Source organism: Haliaeetus albicilla, chromosome 10, assembly GCF_947461875.1.
Source record: "Haliaeetus albicilla chromosome 10, bHalAlb1.1, whole genome shotgun sequence".
Lineage (NCBI taxonomy): Eukaryota > Metazoa > Chordata > Aves > Accipitriformes > Accipitridae > Haliaeetus > Haliaeetus albicilla.
The window spans coordinates 22,786,767-22,809,691 of NC_091492.1; the positions used below are offsets into that span (position 1 = coordinate 22,786,767).

The 22,925-nt window shown below is 52.4% G+C and overlaps 2 protein-coding genes across 3 annotated transcripts; one reads left to right on the forward strand and one right to left on the reverse strand.

Moving 5' to 3' along the window:
* Positions 1-442: 442 nt before the first annotated feature.
* On the reverse strand, positions 443-5,841 carry LOC104324693 (C-signal). The gene is made up of 6 exons (XM_069793909.1): positions 5,654-5,841; positions 3,419-3,470; positions 2,392-2,582; positions 1,889-2,047; positions 1,481-1,591; positions 443-747 (listed from the first exon to the last, which is right to left on the reverse strand). Exons 1-6 carry the CDS (start codon positions 5,798-5,800, stop codon positions 634-636), a joined length of 774 nt encoding a protein of 257 aa, XP_069650010.1. The 5' UTR covers positions 5,801-5,841; the 3' UTR covers positions 443-633.
* Positions 5,842-5,932: 91 nt separating this feature from the next.
* On the forward strand, positions 5,933-19,701 carry LOC104310472 (C-signal). Of its 2 annotated transcripts, XM_069793908.1 has the most exons (8): positions 5,933-6,320; positions 14,106-14,916; positions 15,369-15,420; positions 15,651-15,838; positions 16,170-16,328; positions 16,686-16,805; positions 18,617-18,718; positions 18,945-19,701. In XM_069793908.1, the coding sequence occupies exons 2-8, from the start codon at positions 14,770-14,772 to the stop codon at positions 19,116-19,118; spliced, it is 942 nt and encodes a 313-aa protein (XP_069650009.1). In that variant the 5' UTR covers positions 5,933-6,320; positions 14,106-14,769; the 3' UTR covers positions 19,119-19,701. The 2 variants fall into 2 exon arrangements, with proteins under 2 accessions (XP_069650009.1, XP_069650007.1); XM_069793906.1 differs by lacking the exons at positions 18,617-18,718; positions 18,945-19,701 and adding an exon at positions 17,093-17,294 and having other exon boundaries at positions 5,955-6,320.
* The last annotated feature ends 3,224 nt before the right edge of the window (positions 19,702-22,925 follow it).

Here is a 22,925-nt window from a genome sequence, read left to right on the forward strand (position 1 = left end):
TCCATCCTGCAGAAGTGCCATTCCCACGCTGTGCTCCCCCATGGGACTGGGGTTCCCCCACCCAGGGGTACCATGCCCAGTTGGAGCTCCACTGGGAATGGCTGCCCTGGAATTGCAGAACTGGACTGTGGTGCTACTGATCCTCCCATTCCAGCCCCAAGGCTGCTCCCAAAGGCACTGTGTCCAGCACAAAGTCCTCCCAAAAATCTGTAGCGAAGACACCATGCTTTGGGTGGAAGCATGGCAGAGAGCAGGCAGACTTGGGCACATTCAGTGGCCAGGGAGAACAGCAGGGCTTTGGGCTGATTATGTGTTCCCTGGGACCTTCCTTCAGCTCAGAGCAGCCAAAGGCAAGGCAAGCAGACTGCTATAATGCTGGGTTATTTTTTGCAGGGGCCAGCTCCAGGCCAGGGCAGAGACAGTCTCAGTGCGGGCATTGCAGCTGGGAGAAGGCACAGGTACTAATTGACTTTATTTATTAACAACATGAAGGTAGGGATCACAGGCTGCCCTGCATGCCCGGTGGAGTCCTAAGTAGGTCCCTTGCAGACCACAGAATGCTGAGCATCCCGGTGCTCCAGGGCACCTGGAGAGTCCCCTGGCACTGTAGGGTCCCTCGCAGGGACAGAGTGGTCACCAAGGAATAGCTTTACCTTCCCAGTTGAGCAGAGTCCCGCTGTGTTTCTCAGAGAGGATCAGCAGTACAGACAGCAGCCCCCGCACACTCGTGTCCACCGTCAGGTCAGCCTGCAACGGGTATAAGTGAGGAGCAGGACTGAGACACCACTGTCCTTCTCAGCCATCCGCCAGCACCCACGCAGCTCATGCACATTGGCAGCAAGGCTCCTTCCACCCAGACCGAGTAGAGAGCCACAGGAGGTGGGATAAGCCCGTTACGTGGGAGGATGGTTGGGTATCTGCATGCTCACTGATGGCTTGGATGGAGGTGGCTTGGGCTGGGAAGCCAGCTACAGGTTTAACTCAATAGGACACATAAGAGATTGCTGCTGCAAGCGGGATGCTATGTGCAGCCTTCTCAGAACTCCAGGGTTGCAGCGACCACCTCCACCCCAAAACAAGGATCCTGCAGGATGAGTAGATACCTCATGGACCCGCAGCTCTTCAAGGAACGGGGCACAGGATGGGGTGATGCTGCTGCTCCTCTCCTCCCTGCTCTGTCAAATTCAGGTTCCCTGCACATCTCCAGGCCGCCCAAAGCCCCTTCCCCCTGAACAGGCCTCCTGCTCACCCTGGATATGTGCTGATACTATTTCCCAGGCAGCACCCACGTTCTGGAGTGGCCCAGCACAGAGTGGCCCAGCACAGATGCAGGCAACTTGTAGCCCAGAAGGCAGCTCATTCTCGCATGGATCCCTCCTCCTGAGAGCCATCTCAGCCACCTGAGGCACCCCCTGTGCAAATTTGTAGGCTTGGGTCCCACACATGGGTTCCCCCCTCAACCTGCTCAGCCAGAACTCACCTCCTGGCTGCCCATATCAGTTTTCACCCAGCCGGGGTGAAGTGCCACGCAGAGGATCCCGGCTTCCCCGTAGGTCAGAGCCTGGCACTTGGTGAGCATGTTGAGGGCAGCCTGGGGGAGGAAGGAAGCATCAGCCATGGGCAGTAGAAGGCTCCATGTATCAGGCTCCCCACCCATCACTGCCTCATGGCAAGGGAGAAAAAGCAATGCCAAGTCTTCAAGAGATAGTGTGTATCTCCTCTAGGTGGGCAGCAGCTGGGCATGGAGATGCCCAGGGAACTTGGACAGTGATCAGCATGGATCAGTCCCTCCATTTCGTGATCTCAGGTTCTTCCCTGAGATCAGGCCTGGTAAGGGGCAGCTCTCCCATCGAGCTCATGAGCACAGGCAGGTCCCCAGTCTCCATACCTTGCTGCAGCGGTAGGAGATCACAGGCTTGAAGAAGGACTCGGGAGTTTTCTCAATGGACCCCATGATGGTGGAGATGTTGATGATGGCTGCCTTGCTGCAACTCAGTCCCTTTTCTGTGCTCTCCCGGGCAGCCTTCTTCAACAGGGGCAGGAACGCCTGGGGAGAAGGAACCTTGTGGAATGCCTGTGCCTCGAGCCAGCCCCACTTATGGCAACTGCAACCCAGGCTGCCTATGGCAGGGCGGATGAGGAACAGCAGGAAGCCAAGAGAGCCCAGCTGTTTTGCTGCAGTGGCCCTGCCTGCTCCCAGTTAGCCCAGCACAACACAGGGAGGCTACAGAGGGCTTGGGCTGGGAGCGCAGCCCTAGCACTCCCCCCTCCCTCCCGCAGCCCCAAGAAACTCCGAGATCTCCATTGTGACCACGGACAGCCTGGGATAGCCTCAAGCTGGGCCAAATTCCCCCTCCACGGTGAGCTCCATCCCCAGAGCTTCATCCATACCTGGGCCATCAGCATTGGCCCCACCGCATTGGTCTTGTATGTCCTTATCATCTCTTCAGCATCTACCGTCTCCAGTGATGCCGTCGGGGTGTAGATGCCGGCATTGTTTATTAGCAGGTTCAAGCCCATGCCATTCAGCTTCCCCTCCACGATCTTCACTGCATCAGTAATAGCGGAGGGATTTGCAACATCTGCAGTGGAAGAGAACAGGGTTTGAGAGCCATGGGGTTCACCTGGGGGACCAGGGGAGGAGAACGAAGTCAAGATGCTGAGGAACAGCTATGCAACCCGACCTGTGTGGCCTTCCTTCCATCTGTGGGCACCAGATGGTGCTGTGCAACCAGCTCAGAGCACCCCAGCACCCACCAGTCCCAGCTCATCCCAAAACTGCCTCCTCTGCCATGCACAGGGTGCCCCCCTACCGGCAGCTGAAGGATCCTGCCCTGGGGCAGCCCACCGGGCAAAGCCACCCTGGGGACAGCCCCATGCTGTGTCAGGCACCAGCAGCCACAGCCTCCTGTCTGTTGACAAAGTCCCTGCCTGAGCAAGCTCTGGAGAACCCCAGGGGAGTCTTGGGAGGGGTGGGGGGGACAGTCCCCACAGGGGCTGTGCCGGGACCTGCTGTGGGATGGCTCTGCAAGGTCCTACAGCTCCTGCTCAAGCTCTGGGCCGATCACACAGCGTTTCCACAGGAGCTGTCTTCCTCCTGGAGCCCTCCTGGTCTCGCCTGGGACTTGGGACCAGCTGCATGGCAGAGCAAGGATGCAGCCACTTGGCTGGGGGAGCTGGGGACCACACAGGATGGATCTCAAGAACCTCCTGGTTCTGTGGCCACGGGGCAAGGAGGTGCAGGGAATGGGCTACTGGGGCTGATACAGGTCTGGAGAAGCTGGGCTTTTGGCAGCAGGACTTGAAGCAGCTCTGAAGAACTGGATCCCCATGTAGAGCCTGAAGGGAGGGAAGGAGAAACGGGGTAAGCGCGGCCAGCAGCCACACATTTACCAGCTCAGAGGCAGAGCACACCTACCCAGCTTCACAAGAACCAGGTTTGGGTGTTTGGATGCCAGATCTCTCAGCTCCTACAAAAAGAGATAGGGAAACAATCAGCATGAGGCAGAGCCGATGCCAAGCATCATCCTGGGGCACCAGCAATGGTCCACCCTGAGGGAAACATTTGCAGATGTTACTCAGTGCTTGTGAATGGCTGGACTGGAGACCTGCCTCGGTTCTCAGGCTTCTTCTGGACTCCACAAAGCAATGTGCATGTGCTCAGAGCATGACAAGGCCACGACTGCAAGATACTATGGCCAGTCTCCCAAAGGGTCTACGTGTACAACCAAGCCAGAGCCACAGCAAAGGACAAGAGCAAACTATTAAGGACCAGCTCCCCCCAAAAATTATGCAAACTGGCTGAGGATACAGCCAGAAGTGTCTCCCAGAGGCTGCTGGAAGCGAGGTGGAGGAGGAATGGCTGTGAGTGCCAACATCAGACTTGACGTTTGGGGAAGTCACGTCTGGATCCAAATAGCCCAATCCCAGGATCCACTCTGCTCTGGACACTAACGTCTCACCCACTCAAGTGAAATGAACCATTTTGCATATTTTTATTGATTATTTTCACCAAACACGGAGGATTCAGAAGCCCTTTCCAAAAAGGAAACTTTCAACTTCAAGGTTCCTAGCAGCTCTTTGCTCTGAGCCTTCTTCAATATAGCAGGTTTTAGACAACAGAAACAAAACCACCACATTCAATGTGTCCAAAATGATTGCTTTTAGAACTAAAAACATCTTACAAACAAGCCCACAGAGAATGCTACAGGAGAAATGCAAATTGGTGGCTTCTTGTGAGAGGACCTGTCCTACCAACATGGAGCAGGAGAGCTGCTGGTGCTGGTTGTGGTCCACCTTCAGTTATCTCTGGGCTTCCCCCTGTTCCCACATACCCCCTGGGCACAGGAAAGGATGGAAAAAATCCATCTAAATGGTTTGCAATAACTAACAGACATTTCTCCTCCCATTTTGCCCAGCTGCTGGCCTCAACAGCCTCGCACCGTCCTGGTGCGAGTCCAACCTCACCCAGCCCAGAGTCTGATCTGGGCACAAAGGGGCAGGAGGAGCAATGTGGCACCTGGGGTGGCACCAGCCTGACGGAGGATCACTCTGCCCTCAGTCTCCTGTGGTCATGGACTTCAGCAGCAATACCCCGAAGACACTGCCCTCACCCTACCACAGCTGGACAAGGTTTAGAGAAGCATCCCACGGCTGAGAGCGATGCGTGTGGACCATCTTGGGTGGAAACTGGCTCCATTCCAGCCCCGCAAAAAGTCCTCTGATCTCATCATTGCCCGAACCCAGCAAAGTTGGCGGGGGGAAGAACGGGGCAAAAATGAGAGACCTGAGCTAGCTTTGACTCAGCCAGCTTGGGCACCAGGAGCAGCAGGAGCTGGGCACCCCTGGGCTGGCGGCAGGGTGGATTCTCACTGCACCGGCATCACTCCTGAGCCAGAATAACGCTGGCAGCGAGCACATGGAATGCATCTCAAGGACTTCCTAACATGTCATCCCTGCACACGCCGTGCTGACCCCTGCGCACAACCAAGCTGCGAGAAAATGCAGCAAGCAAATCTGCCGGAGCCAGGATCTACCAGAGAGCAAATGTCACCTCACTGGTATTTCCGTGGGTCACAGTAAGCAGAGGAAAACCAAAGCTGGACCTAAGGAAAACTGGGAGTACGGCGATGCTCCGCTCCTGTGATCTCCCGCTGAAGCAACATGTGCGAGTCTCTCCCATTTTAGTGAAGTGGAAAGCGGGGGCAGGAGGATCCCACCAGTTAATGAACCCCCAGCTTTTGCAGAGACCGGTAACATGTCGCAGAACTGGCCAGAGCAGCATCGCTGCAATTCACACCAGCATCAGCCGGCGGCAACCACCGAGTCCAACCCCGCTCAGACCCAGCTCCCTGGGAGCCGACGCCATGCCCGCAGCACATGGGCGAAGGTTTGGCAGGGGAAGGCCGGCTGGGGCACAGCCAATGTGGCCTCAAATAGCCCGGCAGCACGGTTTTAAGGGCGGCACGGCTTTATTCATCGCCCAAAGCGCCGCGGGACCTTCAGAGGATTTTCATGCCGGGCAGGGCACCGTGCGAACACGAGATCTGCGACCGCAATGCTATTTTCACATCGGTGAAGCGAACCGAGCACGTAACTGACGGCATCTGCCTGCACCCATGGGTGCTCCCGAGCCCCCCCCCCCCGGACTGACCTGGGCCCGCGGCCCCTCGGGGTCCCGGCAGGTCGCAAAGATCCAGGCGGGAGGTCGCGATGCCCCAAGCAGCTGCTTGACCAGCTCCAGCCCGATGCCGCGGTTGGAGCCGGTCAGCAGCACCGTACGCGCCCGCACCGCCGCCATGGCCGCCCTCCCCGGTGACCGGCGGAGCGGGGCGGGCCCGGGCCGGTCCCGCCTCCCCGGCCCCGGGCTGGCCGGGAGGGGGTTGCGCCGGGGGGGGGATGGTTTTTGGGTTTTGGGTTTTTTTTCTTTCCTATCTAATATTCAGAACAAAGACACCAAGGGCATCGCCATGCCGGGGGCCCCGCCGGCCCCGCGGGGAGGAGGGTCGGCTCCCGGAGCGATGCTTTGGGAGGGAGGGGGAGGGCTAAAGGGGACCCCCATCTCTTCCCAAGGCTGGGATGCAGGGGAGATGGCTTACAGCATTTCTGGAGTGGTGTCTTCAGCACCTTTAGCACAGCAATGCTATTTTTTTCCCCTAGATAGGGGCTGGGATGGGGGCAGGAGGGGGGACACAACCCTAAATCCCAGCATTGACCCAATTTATCAGGGAGGTACCAAATCCTTCACAGCTGTTTTTATTGACTGCCCAGAAATGCGCCTGATTTGGCTCTTTCTGTGACGATCAGATGCAATGAATTGGGTAAGTAGGCTGTGGTGTGGGGATGGATGGATGGATGGATGGATGGATGGATGGATTTTTCTTGTTGCTTTTGTTGATGGGTGTCAGGTACCTGGTTCAAAGCTGGACCAAAGGTGTGGACAGGAGTAAAGCAAGGAAAAGGTTTGGTGGCATCTAGGGATGGGAAAATGGGGCATGAGGGGAAAGGGAAAACAGAAAAGAGAGCATCAGTGTCAGCTGGAGGACTGTGTCTGGAGGGGACCTGCAAGTATCAGCTCTGCTGCCAGCCTGGAGGTGGGTGTCAATGTTTTATTTTCAGCTGTTACATGGAAAACCAGATGCACAAATGACATTAAAATCCCATTATGGTAAGCACATAACCAGGAGCTCGACAGTGAAGTAATGACTGAGCAACTCTGATTTATATAAGCATCATTATTTTTGTTGCTTATTTTCATCCTTGTTTGACAAACACTAGACAAAACACCTCTGATACCAATAAATACATCAGAAAATAAATAATGATATCAATCTGGTGATAGCATCAGGTGATTTGTGCTACCTTTATCTTGCTGTGCTGTAGCTCAACTACACAGCTGAGCCTCTGCTCCCCAGTTTGCCTTGGGATATAAAAATGCTTTGAGAACCTTTTGGTGATACAGAAAATGCAATTTACTAGGAATAAATCTTTGATTATGCCAATAAATGCTAAGAAGAAGAAACCCTCCTTATAGCATATATTTGAATTAAAGGACCCATTCTCTTTTTCCTGCCTTGTTCTGTGTTCAGGCTGTTAGTTAGGTGACGTGTCACCAGAAGTACTGCTCCATCTGTTGCAAAGATTGGTGGATATGTAGCTGTCCTGGTTTGGGCTGGGATAGAGTTAATTTTCTTCCTAGTAGCTGGTACAGTGTTGTGTTTTGGATTTAGCTTCTCATGCCCAGCCAGCAAGAAGGCTGGAGGGGCACAAGAAGTTGGGAGGGGACACAGCCAGGACAGCTGACCCAAACTGGCCAAAGGGGTATTCCATACCATGTGGTGTAATGCCCAGTATATAAACCGGGGGGAGTTGGCCTGGGGGGGTGGATCGCTGCTTGGGAACTAACTGGCCATCGGTCAGCAAGTGGTGAGCAATTGCATTGTGCATCACTTGTTTTGTATATTCTACTTATTATTATTATTGCAGTATTATTATTATTATTATTATTTTATTCCTTTCTGTTCTCTTAAACTGTTCTTATTTCAACCCATGAGTTTTACTTTATTTCCCGACTCTCTCCCCCATCCCACTGTGGGGGGGAATGAGTGAGTGGTAACAAATGAGGACAGAGGGGTACAAACAAACAGTCATGGTGAACCACACTGAGGAATGGGGGGTTTGCCCACCTGTTCCACATGGATCCTGCACACTGCAGGCAAACTACATTAACCAACTCTTCCTAGGTGCTCACTTCAAAAAGCCCTGGAAACGGGGATCCCTTGTGATCTGCTGTGTAGAAACAATTAATGCGCAGCCACAGCTGAGGTCAGTAGGAGCCTATTCTGAATACAAATGTGAACCGTCTAAAAAGACAAGCTCTAAGCATCTGTAGTTGGATAATTCCCAATACGGACGTTGCTTGACCCACTTTTAGACTTCAGTTCCCCATGTCCAAAATAGGGGATTATCGATTTTTTGGAAAACCTTGTTAGTCAAATATTGCGAGGCTTCCAGAAGGTAATAAAGAGAAATGCAACAACAACAAAAAGCTTACCCAAGTGCTTTAGTTTCTCTATAACAGGCCTTGGTAACTTCCTGCTGCCTGGTAAAGTCTAATCCTGATCTTACTAAATTTTGGAGCACTTGAGTGTATAAATATGAGCATGTTCCACCTGCCCTCAGCCCCCACCTAACCTTGGTGGGCACTGGTGTCCTGCAGACCCAGCTTCGGTGTCTCTAAAACCTCTCCATGCAGCAGCATAGTCCACCCAACCCTCCCAACTAATGTCCTGTCCTCCTGCATCCCTCAGAAACAGGACATGAAGCTGAGATGTTCCCTACGAAGGAACAAGTCCCAGTGCAGGCTTAAGAATTTTTCATGTGTCTTATACTGGTGTGTTTCTTAGGGTGTTAGTCAAATGTCCAGGTTTTACCAGTTGAGAGGCTGGGCCTTCATCACAGAGCAGCTGGTGGGGGCTTGTAGGTAACACAGTTTTAGGAGGAAGGTTGTATATTTTGGCTTTAACAAAGAAGAGGGGCTGGAAAGAACTTGTTGGGGTTTTTTTTCCCCAGCACTGTTTCCACCCATCAGGTGATATAGTGCTCTTTTTAGCCCTGCCTTCTTCTCTCACTCCAACACATGGATGTCAAACCACGCCACTCACAAGCTGGTCATTTAGCCTGTGCCTTAGTGTTTCTGAGATGGGACATATCTCCATGTCATGTATGACAGCCCATTCTCAGACATCACTGTTAGCAAATATAATAGTGGGAGTGCAAATCTGTGCTGCTTGGTGGTTCTGAGGTCCCTCTTCAGGGCATCGTGCTGAAGAAGGAAGGATAACCCAGCCCACTGCCCCCAGAGGGTTTCAGAAGTGAGGCCAGTGGGGATCTGTGGTGTCCCCATGTGTCCCAACAATGTGGCTCTGTCCCTGAGGTCAACTGCCAGTGCTGCCAGCACCGCTGCACACAGGTAGCTGAGTTATCTTGACTGCTCTCAGGAGAGGAATATCCCCAGAAAAGTGCTTCTGAACCCAGTCTGAGGCCCCTAGCTGACACTGGGTCCAAATACTGTGGCCCAAGTGAGGTTGTGTGGAGAGTCTGAGCATTTTAAAACCTCTTCTGGAAGATTTACCTGGAAAAAAAATCCCCTTTGCTGAGGTCTCTGCAGAGGTTCAAGGCTCTGCAGTTACAGTGGGCTGTCCCGTTATCCTCGATACCACTCGTCTCTGGACCTGATGGCAGTTGTGTCCAGGAGACTTCTCCGGCTGCGTGGGGGCACTCCTGCAAGGAACATGGTGGTGTGGCCTCTGCAAGCCTAGGGCAGAGTTGACAGGACCCAAACCACCTTTGGTTTTGTTTCTCCTTCCTTACAATGAGAAGTCAGTTCCTGTGAAACCAGTGTGCAGTGACCTAGCTGGAGCTTGTTGCACATCTCTTAGCATTAGAGAGATGCTAATAGACAGAGACTTTGCAGGGAAGCCTCTCTCTCTGTGCTTTCTCCATGTACCTTTCCTGACAGTCCTAAAATGGGACCAGTACACTCCAGTACTTTACAAGAATTCCATGGTCATTGAGCCAGTGCCTGTCTTTGGGCAACTGAATCAAGCTCACAGGCTCTGAAACTCAATCCAAATCGATTGTGCTCCATCTATACTCAGACTATGAAAAGTATATTGGTCAACATTTTTTAAACTGTCAGGTCAGAAGGGGAAGCAAAAGGCTTGGTTGTTTCCCCTTCTCCTCTCATCCCACTGCCTGATCAGCAGTGTGGTGGGGCTTGAGCAGGCTTCCACCACCAGCTCGGCTGTGATGGGGATGGCTTTTCTGGGCAGGAGGTGGCTGTGCCCCTCCACCCTGCTCAAGTCCAGCAGCATTGAAGGAAAAGTGGCTCCTCTGTGCTCTCTGCCACAAGTAGAGGGTCCCCCCATCCTGCTCTACCCACTTGTGCCTGGGTCTGGTGCAGGAATGCGGGGAGTGAAGGTGTTTTCTGTACTTTGTGCCTCCTCAGCATTGTGTTTGACTCCTGTCAGCACTAATCATCCAGCCCCCACCTTCCATCTAAGCCTCTGTGCCTGCTATTTCCAATGAGCTGGTTTGAGCTCTTCGGAAATGCTTTGCTTAGAGGAAACCCCTGACTCAGGGGCTTTGGTGGGATTCTCTGGAGCTACTGGACCAGAGAACCCACCATGAGCTTGGAAAAGGAGGAAAGTCTTTATTCCCTGCCTGAAGTAGTCACAAGTGACATATGGTTCCCCACAGATTCATCTGGATCTTAAGAAACCCAGCAGTTCCTGTAGCTGTCCTCTGCACTGGGCAGGGGCTGCCTGGAATCCTGCCTCAGCCTTGGTTTCTTCTCGTGTTAAGCCACAGTTTGCTATGCCAGAGTCCTGAGTGCTTTGCATCTGCTTTCCCTGCTGCCAGACGTTTGGGTTCCTGGGCTCAAAGCCAGCTCTGATATAATGCAGGTGTAACGTGGGTCAGTCTGCTGGGAAAACAGCAAAGCTATGAAAAAGGGCCATGAGAAGCCTTACTTGGGACCTCCTCACCTCGCTTGGGAGCTGCATTTAAGCTCAGGCTCTCACCCTCAGTGTCTGCATGATCCCCTTCACAAGGGGGTGTAACTAGTCCTCTTCAGCAAAAAAGAAAATGAGTCACAGAGGGTGAACATGACCTGCCCAGCTTCAGTTACAGGGCTTGGTAGGTCTCACCCCACCCCTTGATTAGCAGTTCATTCATCACTATCTATTGATTCTTCAGCAAGTGACTAATATGCGATGACATGGCCCAAAACAGCCCTGAATACATCATGGAGCAAGTAGGCTTGATAAATAGTAACGAGTTTATTCTTACTTACATGGTAGATCAAATGTACTGAAGATAGTTGTGCCACACACCCACTCCCTTGGCTAGCAAAGAAAAGCGTGTTTCTCAATACTTCTGTAAGCAGCGCTGTCATTGCTCTTTGTGCAAACATCTGGGTGATCATGAGCACACCTGAGCTTTCAGCAACTGTTAGCAGAGGAGGTATGACTGCCTCTTAGAAAACTGGCTCTGAGTCTTCCTAGTGTGGTGAGATGGAAAGCATCCATACATGAAATACAGCTATCTGAGGGGTTATGGGAGAGGAGTGCTCAGCTTAAGGTGTAGACCATGCAAGAACGTTTTAGAGCAAAGGAATCCCTTCTCAGGAGCTGGATTGAGGTCCCTTCCAGAGGCTTGGGGACAGCAGCAGCACTTGTGAAGAAGCTGGGTTGTGAGCCAGGCAAGGCTGGTTGCTTTTTCCTCTGCCTTTTCACACCAGGTTGGACTCTGACTCCTGGAGAAGCAGCACTTGGTTAAACTGTAATGATCAACACTGCAGCGTGGGGCCCCAGAGCAAAGTCAACATTATAAAGTTACGACTCCAAAACAGAGGAAGGCTACAAAAATGTGGTGACATAGCAAAAATAGGAGATTTAAAAGGTTAATTTTTTTGTTTCTGATGCTCTCTGATTCTGAGGCACTGTGGAGGTTTCTAACAGACTGTGGGTGACGGCCTCATCCTCCGCCTAGAAGAAGAAAACCGTGGAAGTCTGGAGGAGCAGAGCTCACATGCAAATGGCATATATCGGCAAGTATAGTTGTGGTCTGTGGTCATTAAAAAGTAAGAAGATAGAAAAGGCTATTGAAATGACCCACTGGAGCCAGAAAGCCAGTCCTGTGATCTGGGAGGTGTGTTGACGTGGGGACAATTGTCAGGGTCCTCAGTCTGAGACAGACAGCTGGAAGACCCAAAGCTTTGTACAGTTGATAAGTGGTAGGAATTTGCAAGGCAAAAGAAGTCTCTCAACCCAATGTGGAGAATCAGAAAAGCAGAAGGAGGTCTGACTGGCCTCAGGAAAGAAAATGGAAAGTAAAAAGAAATGGGTAGAGCTTAAGGAGAGGCTGAGACTTGGCAGTGTCCAGGAAGGGGGAAGATCTGTGATCAGGTCCCAAATACAAGCTGCAAATGCACGGGAGAGAAGGAGCAGATTGCTGCTACTGTGTTCCTGCAGAGGAATATTTCACCTAGAAGCTGGACAGCACAGTACTAAATGGCCATCGAAGCAACAGCAGTTCATGGGATGCTGGTGCAGAAAGTACCATGGGACCACAAAAAGGGCCATTGCCACAAAAGAAAAGCTACAGGCAGTAGAAGGGAGAAGGGTAAAACCCCAGGCTTGGTTGCCATGAGGTTGTCCAAGTGAATGAAATGTGTGAGTGCTTAATGTGCTGATATTGTACCTGTATGCAAAGTCTTATGAGTAACAGCAGAGGAACTAAACAAATATGTTAACAGGGAACATTTTCCACAGGGTCCGGAAGGGGAAACATTGACTATGGCCTGCCAACAAAGATGATTTTTCATTTGCCATGCCAGAAAGCGCAGTGTGTTTGTGTGCATTTCTGTCACGTGCTCTGGGCTTTATCTCAGGATTTACACTGAGCAAACAAAACGGTACATTTTACTCCGAGGACATGAAAAAAAATGAATATCTGCTTGCTATGGGAGCAGAGGAAGGCTGGGGCTGTTGCCAGCCTGCATGTTCCAGGGTACAGGGGGAATCACAAAGTCCCTTAGAGCTGGAGACAGACGTGTGTGCCAGATCCTGCTGGCAGAGCAGGAGTATCGAAGGGATTTAGTATATCATGCTGAGATGCTGTGATGGGATGTGCAAAATTCAGTTCTCTCTCCGACAGGTACATGGTGATGATATTTCAACACCACCACAGCAGAAACTGCAAATTTCTATGTTAAGAGTCTAGCAAAAACAAATCAGAGAAGTTTTCCCCTGTGATTTGTGGCATGTCTCTACTTGCAGAAAATGTCCTTAAAACACTGCTATTTGGTAAATACACCTTTTGGAAAAGGAACATGCTTTATATACATTCAATGCATTTTTAACGTATCTGGGAAAGAACTGATTGCTATCAATGAGAATATTTCTCAAAGACATAATGTCCAGATCTAGATGTGGTCTGTGCCGATTTGACAAAAACCACTCACCTGTCCTGTGTGGGATTCATATGTACTGTGGTTGCCGGAGCCATGGCCTGGGGGAGAGCCTGGTGAAGGCAGGTAGAGATGGAAGGCTCGATCCCTTGTGCAGCTGGACCATGCTGCGTGGAGACGCAGAAGAGACAGTGGATGCTGCCACTGTAATGGGGCTTCGTCCCTTCTTTGAGTGGGGCTGGTGGCAGCATCCTCCCCTCCATTGCAACTAGAGGCAGCCAGAGCATGGGTCAGGTCCATGATTGAGCTCTCGAGTCAGGTGCCCAAATATGAGATGGGGAGGTGAGTGAGGCAGGGCAGGACTGCCTGTTTTGGTGGCACTGTGGTGACCATGCGACTGGCCTGAGGTGCAGATGGATCCCTGGGACCAAACTTTGGCATGTCCATACTTTAAAGTAGTTTTTTTGGAGGGAGAAGGTGAATGCAGCAGCGATATGAGGGTGAGGGTGCTGCAGTCTCAGAGCAGGACCAAGACAGAAGCAAGTGTAGGAATGAGGGGATGGCAGAGCTGGGCCATCAAATGGGCATTCTTACTGCAACCCCAAGCTGCATCCACTCGACTGGGATGGGGAGGGTGCCCTGGGCAGGCTCATCCCAGGTCTGTGGGGAGGACCTTCCTGTCTCGCGGCATATGCCAGCTGAGCCTCAGAAAACAGACAGGAGCGAAGAGGAGGAAACCAGCTGCTGCTGGAGCATGAGGGCTCATTTGGCACTGCAGCTGGGAGGAAGCAGCTCTGGTTAACACTACTGCCAAGGCATCCAGGGGGAGAAGGTGACACATCAGCAGCATCAGTGTCTCTGTTACTGCCAAGGAGCCCGTGCAATGGCTCTGGGACTCAGCACTTGAAAGCAAGGGGTTGGCAAGAGGTTTCTGGGGATGTGTTTTCACTTGCAGTGGAGTGGGAACACATGATGTGCATGCACACCAGTCCCAGCCCTGCAAACCTGTAATGCCTCACTTGAGGTACTGGGCAGCACCAGGCTTCAGTGGTGATAGCACAGAACTGTCGGTGTCCCATGCCTATGGGCAATGTGGAGAATGGGGCTTTGATCAAAGCATTTTTCTTTGCAGAAGAACATCCTGGGCACCCAAGTCATCCATGGCTCTGGGCAGAGAGACCACTCAACTTCAGATTGCACCCCAAAGGGATGAAGTTCATGACCAGCAGAGATGTGACATGCAAGCAGTGTAGGGTCCAATTCATTCTGCCAGTAGACCATGCTGGGCTTGCTCCAGTCCACGGGTCTCTCACAGGACAATCAGTGAATGGGCATTGGCTTGGAAGAGGCAAGAGCAAGGCGGAGAACATCTGCTCATGGACATCTGAGGCACAACCTGGTACGATGTGAAAAGCCCGTCTAGCCCACAGGATGCTTGTGAAGCTGTAAAGCCCACCTAAGCCATGGGGCATCCTGCATGCCTCCCACATGCTGCTCCCTCCTCACCCACAATAGCTTCTCCTGGCCAGGCTGGCTGGTACCTCCTGGATTATGGGGCCAGATTTCCTAAGGTCAGTGGAGTTTGCCTGAAAAAGCCAAGTGACTTTTGCCCTTTGGTAACAAGGGCTGGCTCCCAGCCAGGACCTATGTCATAGACTTTGAAGAGATGGAGAGGTTGTACCTGGAGCCAAGCCTTTGCGTGAGCCCTGAGTGGGTGGGGTGGCCGTGGAACATGCTATAAAGAAGCGTTAAGGAGCTGAGCAAACAATGCAAGCTGAAGCAGAGGAAGAAGCAATATGGGAGACCTTCATGTCCACTCCCTTCTGGTGACTGGGGCCAACCGGGGAATTGGCCTGGAGCTTGTGCGGCAGTTCCTGGGGATGCCAAGCCCACCTGCGTGGGTGTTTGCAGCTTGTCGGGACCCCAAGGGACAGCGAGCGCAGGTGAGGCTGGGCTGGGACACAGCGGGTTGTGCTGGGGGACAAAGGGGCAGGGCAGCAGCTTGGAGCACAGGGGGCTGCAGCCGGGCACCCCAAGTGCTGCAGGACAGGGCAGCCAGGTTGAGACACCTCTGAGATGAGCTGTTCATGGGATGTGTAGAGGGCACAGGGCTCCTCTGGGACAAAAATGGCAACTTGCTGCTTCCCACCTCCTCAAGGGCTTGAGGCAAAGCGCTTGTGTCTGCCACGGCAGGGTGAGACGTGAAGCAGTGGCACGTGGTGCATGCGAGAGGCATGGACCCCCATCCATCAGGAGCAGGGCAGCCAGAGCAGGGTGCTGGGCATGAGGTGGTGCAGGGACAGAGCCAGAGTGACACAGGCTTTGCCTGGGAATGGCTGAGCCTCTGTGCAGCCAGTCCAGTCTCGCCATGCCCACACAGTCCCCCCTCTTGCAGGAGTTACAGAATTTGGCATCCAAACACCCCAACCTGGTCATCATCCCACTTGGTAGGTGCTCTGAGGTGGGGGTCCCTCGCCCTGGTTCGCCTGGAGAGTGCCCGGGCGCTGCACACACCTGGGGAGACCTGTACCATGAGGGACCTGTGCCAATGGGACACTGGGCACTGCCATCCCTCCTGTCCATGGCCAGCCCTGAGGCCACATCCCTGGGGGGACACAGGGGGCTCCAAGTCACCACAGGGGTGCGGGCACTGACCTGCCCTTTGTCGGCTCTGCAGAAGTCACTGACCCTGCCAGCATCAAGGCAGCTGCAGCCAGAGTTGGGGACCACCTGCAGGGCTCGGGGCTGAACCTCCTCATCAACAACGCTGGAATTGCAAAGGCGAGCTCACTTGATAATGAGACGCTGGAGAACATGACCCAGATTTATACCACCAACACAGTTGGGCCCCTGTTGCTGGGCCAGGTGAGACCCTCAACCCTGGAACTGCAGCGCAGCTCCAGGGAGCATCCCTTCCCGTGGCCCTGGCTCCCTGAGCTAGGTCGTCCTGGGGGGCATGAAGGGCTGGTGGGTGAGGGTCCTGGCTCCGCTCCGGTGCTGACGGACTCTTACTCAACAAGAAGCTCATGGAGCTGTGAGCTGGAGCTCAGGACCTGGAGCCTGGTGGGCTGGGGCAGTGCGAAGAGGAGGGAAGATGCTCCGGTGCTGGTGCCAATGTTGCCTGCTGGGGAAGGAGCTGGCCCTTGTCCCTGTGCCACCTCTGTGCGTGGCCTTATCTCCTCTCTTCTCCTCGCAGGCGTTCCTGCCCTTGCTGAAGAAGGCTGCCCAGGGGACCCCGGGCTCAGCACTGAACTGCAGCAAGGCAGCCATCATCAACATGTCCAGCTCTGCAGGCTCCATTGAAGAAGTCTTTTTATGGAATTATGGACAAGTTGTCTCATACCGCTGCAGCAAGGTATTGCCACACTGCACCAGGTATAAGCCCAGACACTTTCATCTCCAAATGATCTTGCATGCCTTCCAAACTCCCCCTCTGTCCCTGCACCTCTCTGCACTGTGACTGTGCTCCCGTCAGTCACTGGGTCCCTCCCAGGAACATTCCTGTGCCTGGTCCTGGGTCCCACCTCAGAGAGATGTGCTGGGATGGGCCCTCGGCTGGGCTGGGCGTCTGCATGGGGATAGTGCAGCAGCACTATGTGCCCTGGGGAGCTGGCTCCACCCGACCTTCCCTGCCACAGCTGCGGGGTCTGGACATGTCCCCTTGCAGCCGCCTTCTCCCTACCACCACCATCCCTGCCACATTTCCCCACAGGCTGCTCTGAACATGCTGACCAAGTGCCAGTCCCTGCGGTACCGGGACTATGGTGTCCTCTGTGCTGCTCTCCACCCTGGCTGGGTGCAAACTGACATGGGGGGCTCAGGATCACAAAAGGTAAGAGAGCTTTTGGCCAGGGTCTGGAAGAACCTTTTTACTTGCAAATGCAGAGCTTGCTGTGGATTGAACGATCCCAGACATGCTGGGCCCTGGGGGAACTCTTTGGCAGATACCCTGAGCTGGAGGCCCATAAGGGAAGGAGAGACGGGGAACTCTTCTTGCCCCTATGCTGGCCTCTCCTCACTCACTCCAGAGAGCCCCAAGCCCTGAGCAATGATCTACTCCAGGGCAGACCTTAGCCAGGTCTTTGACACGTGGCTGTGTTTCTCCTTGTGCGCCTGCAGCCCCCTGTGAGAGTGGATGAGAGCGTGCGAGGGATGCTGAAGGTGCTCTCTTCCCTCTCCGAGAAGGACACTGGGACCTTCCTGGACTGGGAGGGGAAGGTTGTGCCCTGGTGAGATGCCAGCCCAGGATCCTGACAGCAGGTCCCTTTGCTGCTGCACCAAGTTGTGTCTGTGTCTTAATAAATTTGTGTGTAAACAATAAGTAGCACTGTTTGAGCCTTTCTCTTGGTCTCCCTTTAACTATCACTGTGAGAGCCTTTACTAGTGTGTCACGGTTTAACCCCAGCCAGCAACTAAGCACCACACAGCCGCTCACTCACTCCCCCCTCACCCAGTAGGATGGGGGAGAAAATCGGGAAAAGAAGCAAAACCCATGGGTTGAGATAAGAACGGTTTAATAGAACAAAAAAGAGGAAACTAATAATGATAATGACAACACTAATAAAATGACAACAGTAATAATGAAAGGACTGGAATGTACAAATAATACACAGTGCAATTGCTCACCACCCACGGACCGACACCCAGCTAGTCCCTGGCAGGCGATTCCCCGCCCCCACTTCCTCATTCCTATACTAACTGGGACATCACACAGTATGGAATACACTGTTGGCCAGTTTGGGTCAGGTGCCCTGGTCGTGTCCTGTGCCAATTTCTTGTGCCCCTCCAGCTTTCTCGCTGGCTGGGCATGAGAAGCTGAAAAATCCTTGACTTTAGTCTAAACACTACTTAGCAACAACTGAAAACATCAGTGTTATCAACATTCTTCTCATACTGAACTCAAAACATAGCACCGTACCAGCTACTAGGAAGACAGTTAACTCTATCCCAGCTGAAACCAGGACATAGTGCTTCGAGTCAACCTCTCAGAATTATTTCCCAATATAATTGAGCTAAGCTGGTCTGAATGTCTGATCTCCTTTGATTGGGGGGGTCTGGCCATCATCCTGGTAGGACTTTGTCCCTGGGCACAGAGGGGCTCATCCCACAGCTCTCCCTTTGAATGGCAGCACAACCTTCTGATGCATCAGTCACTGCTCCCAGTGAACCCTTTCCTGTTTGTAAGAACAAGGGCCAGCGGAGCGCAGGTCCTCCTCGGCTCCTCTATCACATATGTCAGGAATCATCACCAATCATCACCAATGCCCTCTGGGAACCTCCTGGGTTGCTTATGTCCTGCTGTGTTGTCCCTCCAGCAGACATCAGGGTGGTTAAAATACCCCATGAAGACCAGGACCTGCAAACATGAGGCTACTTCTAGCTGTCTGTAGAAGGCCTCATGTACTTGTTCCTCCCAATCAGGCAGCCTACAGCAGACACCCACTACAATGATACCCATCCCAGTCTTTTCCTTAATCCTGACCCATAAGCTCCCAGTTGGCTCATCACTCATTCCCAGGCAGAGCTACATGCATTCCTGCTGCTCTCTCACATAGAGGGAAAACCCATAAAGACCCCCACCAGTATTCCAGGACTGAGGATGCTGCTGTGTGCATCCGTCTCTGAGCCTTGTCTGTATCCCAGGAGCTGGAACACCGCTGTGTGCACAGCCCCCACACCAGCAACGGTGGCACAGTCTCTCCAGTTGGGACCAATGAGCTGAACAGTGCATCTGGAGTGCACAAGGTGAGCCCCTGTCTAGGACCACCCCCCCATGGCTCTCAATGCCCCCCCATTCTCCTTGGGGAATGGGCTGTGAGGTGGGGATAGCACTCCACACCACCCACCACACCACCCTTCCCTCTTGTAGGGCAAAATCTGGCAGAATCTGGGGGGGTTAAGGGGGAGTCAGAGAGGTCTTGCAGCCCCTCTGTGACATGATCTGGGGTCACAGTGTGACATTCCATGCCAGGACAGTGCTGGAGACCCTTTGGTGAAGCCAAAGAAGGAGGTGGAGATCGTGGAGGAGACGTTTCCTTCTCACCCTCCTGCTACAGCAGTTAACCCAGAAGGACGAGGGGACAAAGATGGAAAACCTGTGGCCAGATGCATTTCCAACACTCAAGAATCTCACCTCCGGTGGTGAGGCTTGCAGAAGTTATTTTCTGAATGTTGTAGACAATATTAACTATGAAAGTAGCTGTAGCAACATGGGGGCTTTTGGGGGAGGACTGGACAGGGCTGATGGTACAACAAGACCCCTGTCTGATCATCCCTCCCTGGCTTAGGGATCATTTTGGCAGCCAGGATTCCCAGGTCCTCTTCCTGAGGACCTTCCTCTGCCCTTGCCTTGCTGCCCACTCCCCAGGTCAAAGGCCCTGGCACCAAGGGTTGCTTCTTGCCTTGCAAAGGGGATTGCCCACACGGAGCTCCCAGCCACAGTGGCCATGCAGAGTCGATGAGCACAGAGGGCTGACAGTGGTCCCTGCAGGGGAGATACATGGGGGTCCCCTGAGCCTCCGAGCCCTCTGTGGACATTACACCATCCTCTTACTGGTGTGTACATCTATTCTACATCTCCTGTCTTGTGGAGCACCTTACATGTTTTCAATTGGGGTGGCAATACATTTAATCTCACTCATCATCTCCTTGGGTAAGAGTGTGCTGAAGGGTTGTGAGCTTGCTGACTTGGAGCATGACACATCTTTCTCTTGCTTTCCAGAGATCCTTATGATTTGGGACAGCGTGTCGGAATGCATTAGGCAGCACTTGGCACAGGATAGGGTGGGTCTTGCATCCTCTTCCTCCCCCTGTGATACCCTGAGGGCTTGCCTTGTCCAGACAATGCTGTGCCACCAGGTGCCATCACTTCCCCACTCTGAAAGCAGAAGCAGTCACCTGGCAGGACACTGCTGTCAACAAACATGGCACAGACCAGCTTCTCTGGCACCTGTGATAAAAATGAAAGTCCAGATGAAGTAGAAGAAAGTGTTAAGCACTTTCTGGGTCTTCTCTCATCTCCAGTGCCAGAATGGGAAGACCATACCCTGGTGCCTCTTTAAGGGTTTGTTGGAAACCCTTCCCATTTTATCTAGGGGACGGATGTCACTTTTCCCAAAAGCTTTCTTGTGCAGAGCAGAGGAGAAAGAGCAAAAAAGACCTGGAGTACATGCTTTCTCTCCAAAGCTTCCTCAGTGTCCCATCTTGGCCTTTGTAGGCTCGGGGTGGGCAATGCACAAGGCAGCATCCCCATGCTCTGGCAAGTCATTGGATACTTATGATTGTTCCTTCTTTTTACCTCCACTGTTCTCAGGGTGTCCGACTGTTAGGAATTGGGACATTCTATGTTCTTAAAGACTACATGTACACTGTGAACAGCGAGGTTTCGATTGTTCGGAGACCCATGTTTCATATGTCCAAGGTGGTTGCAGATGAATGCAACCTCAGCTACACTGAAGAAGATGTTCCTGGTAAGAAGATGGATTAGAAAATTTGCCTGCCCTTGCACCACCCTTGAGGCGTATGCTAACCACTGTTAAGGTGTGACTGAATGCCTAAAGATGTCCTGAGAACAGCCTCAGCTCATTCAAGCTGAACAGGCCACCAAAGAGCAATTTCTTGGAAAGACCCATTGGGTGTCCTTTTTTGATGATAAGCCTTCAGCTGGAGGATGTCTTCTTTAATGGCTTTCACACTTGGCTCCATATCATTCATGGTTAGGAATGTTAGGACTACTGCTTTCAGACTAATTTATTGGATCTGATATTTCTGATGCAACTGAGATAAAGCTCATGCTCTGCCTTTATGGTGCTGCCCATCTACTTGTAAGGGCAACGGCCGGAGTTCCTACTGGCTCTTACAGGCTCCTTCTAGAGCAAAGTGGGTACAAGTCACTTGTAGACACACCAGAACCAAAGATGAGGACAAGAGTTTGTGGAAGGACTCGTGGATAGCCAGATCTGCCATGGCTTCTGCTCAGTGCAGCTGCAGTGTGACATGGATGATGCTGTGGGGTAGGAAGAGCTTGGGTCTGTGTTTGGAGGGGCTCTTCTTTTTCACGTGACCCCATCTTCCATGTGATTGAAACATCAGGTGGGTGCCTGAGTATGAGGGGCAGGGGGACAGAAGTATGCTGCTGTGCAGTCCTTGCATTTTGCTCCTCCGTGGCTTCTCCATGAGTCTGGCACAGACTTAGTGGGAGTGCACTGGGTGTGGGCACACTTGTGGCTGAGCGCCATGGACTTTGTCATGGATCTGCACCCTTCTCCCCTGCCCTCCCACAGTGTTCATCCCCCAGGCACTCTTAGGAGCTGCTGGCATGGGATTCAACAGACTGCTGTGTAGCAGTGTCCTGCCTGAAGCTGCTGACACCTTCTTGGAGCCTATGCTGTCCTGCTGCAGAGATGATTTTGTTCCTCTTTTTCTGTTCTCTAGCTGATGTAACAGTCGTCCCTCTGAGGTGTGAGGAGCTCTCTGTATGTGCCCAACTACCTTTTACAACGGTGCAATGTTGTGTATATGAGACTGTGACATCATTCTTTCGGGCCACCTCTAAAAGACAGGACACAGACTTTGTCTTCAAGTCCATCGGCATTCTTTCCATACGAAACAGGGAAGTCACTATGAGATTTTTTGATGACTTTCTCCTCACTGTGGATGGCACTGGAAAGCTGCTGGAAGCCCTTCTCAGTGTGAGTTGATCCCTTCCCTGTGCTATACCTCATCCTTCCGGACATCTATCAAAGGATGACTGACCTGATTTCTGGTGGCCTGTCAGGACCCTCCTGGCCACTGGGGTGGTCATGGTCTACAGCAGTGCCAACTCTGTAGTGTCCTACTCTCCTACACAGTGGTATAGTTGACATAGAGAATCCAGGAAGAGTCACCTAGAGTTAGATCAAGGCTCTACCTAGCCCAGCATCCCACTGTCTGTCGTAGAAATGAGAATGGTGGGGCTTTGATGGGTACGAAAGTAGAAACTGTCTAGGGAAAGAGTGCCAAGACATGGGGACGTGCCCATTACATGTCCCATCCTACTTCACCCCTCACAGAAAGATAAGATTTAGTTCCCCTGCATGTTAACAGCCCTGGGGTGATCTTACTGCTTTTGAATCAAATTCTTGGACCATGTTTGGGATACTGGTGCAGCAGGCGCAGCAGCTTCAGTTCCCCGTATTCCTGTTGTGAACATGAGAGATGGTAGCTTGCATGGGGCAACATGTGGCAGTGTTATTGCTCCTTATCAACTCTGAGCTGTGCAGCTTCTTCCTGAAAAGCTGAGGGGCTCATATTAGCCAAAGAAAACTTCGTTATAGTATGTCTGAGTGGTCATGTCTTCTCTGAGAAGAAGACAACTTTATAAACAAGGTAAAAATGTCCCTTGCATGCTCTCACATATCTGTCTTTGTTTCAGACCCCAGGGAGGAGACATCTGGTGGTATCAGACAGAGAAAGTCTTGATTTTCACATGGGTCCTGACGGTGTCTTCTTGTTGCCACAGTACGTTTGCTTCTCATTGGTTGAGGAACTGAGGCAACATTTTCCATAACGTTTCCCCTGATTCATCTCTTTCTTCTGGGTGCAATTTCAAATTGGAAAGATCCCAGAATTTCCTAAACATGGATTGTACAGGAAAAGTGTCCTTGAGTGGGTACCAGATTCATACAAGTCCCATGTTTGCCACAGAGCCATGCCTTTGGTGAGACTTGAGGGCCCCAAGTGACCCTAAATGCCTGCTTCCTGAGTCCCTGGGGGACAGGAGGAGTGATTTCCCCTCCTGTACTTGAGTGGGATTCTTCAGAGTTCTGACCTGAGCCTGGGGCTGCTCGTTAGTGTGCTTAATGGCCATGGGGGTGGTGGTTATGCCCTGACATGAGCCTGAGAAGGTCTGCAAGAAAGCTGCAGGGAAGGGTTAGAATTCAAGCTAACATAGGCCAGTTGGTTAAAGAGAGAG

Coding starts and splice junctions, on each gene's coding strand:
- LOC104324693 (XM_069793909.1), bottom strand. CDS start 5,800: ATGGCGGCGGTGCGGGCGCGTACGGTGCTGCTGACCGGCTCCAACCGC. Junction 2,583..3,418: donor CCTGGTTCTTGTGAAGCTGG/GTAGGTGTGCTC, acceptor CTTCCACTGCAG/ATGTTGCAAATCCCTCCGCT. Junction 2,048..2,391: donor GGCCAATGCTGATGGCCCAG/GTATGGATGAAG, acceptor CCTTCTCCCCAG/GCGTTCCTGCCCCTGTTGAA.
- LOC104310472 (XM_069793908.1), top strand. CDS start 14,770: ATGGGAGACCTTCATGTCCACTCCCTTCTGGTGACTGGGGCCAACCGG. Junction 15,421..15,650: donor CCTGGTCATCATCCCACTTG/GTAGGTGCTCTG, acceptor TCGGCTCTGCAG/AAGTCACTGACCCTGCCAGC. Junction 16,329..16,685: donor TCTCATACCGCTGCAGCAAG/GTATTGCCACAC, acceptor ATTTCCCCACAG/GCTGCTCTGAACATGCTGAC.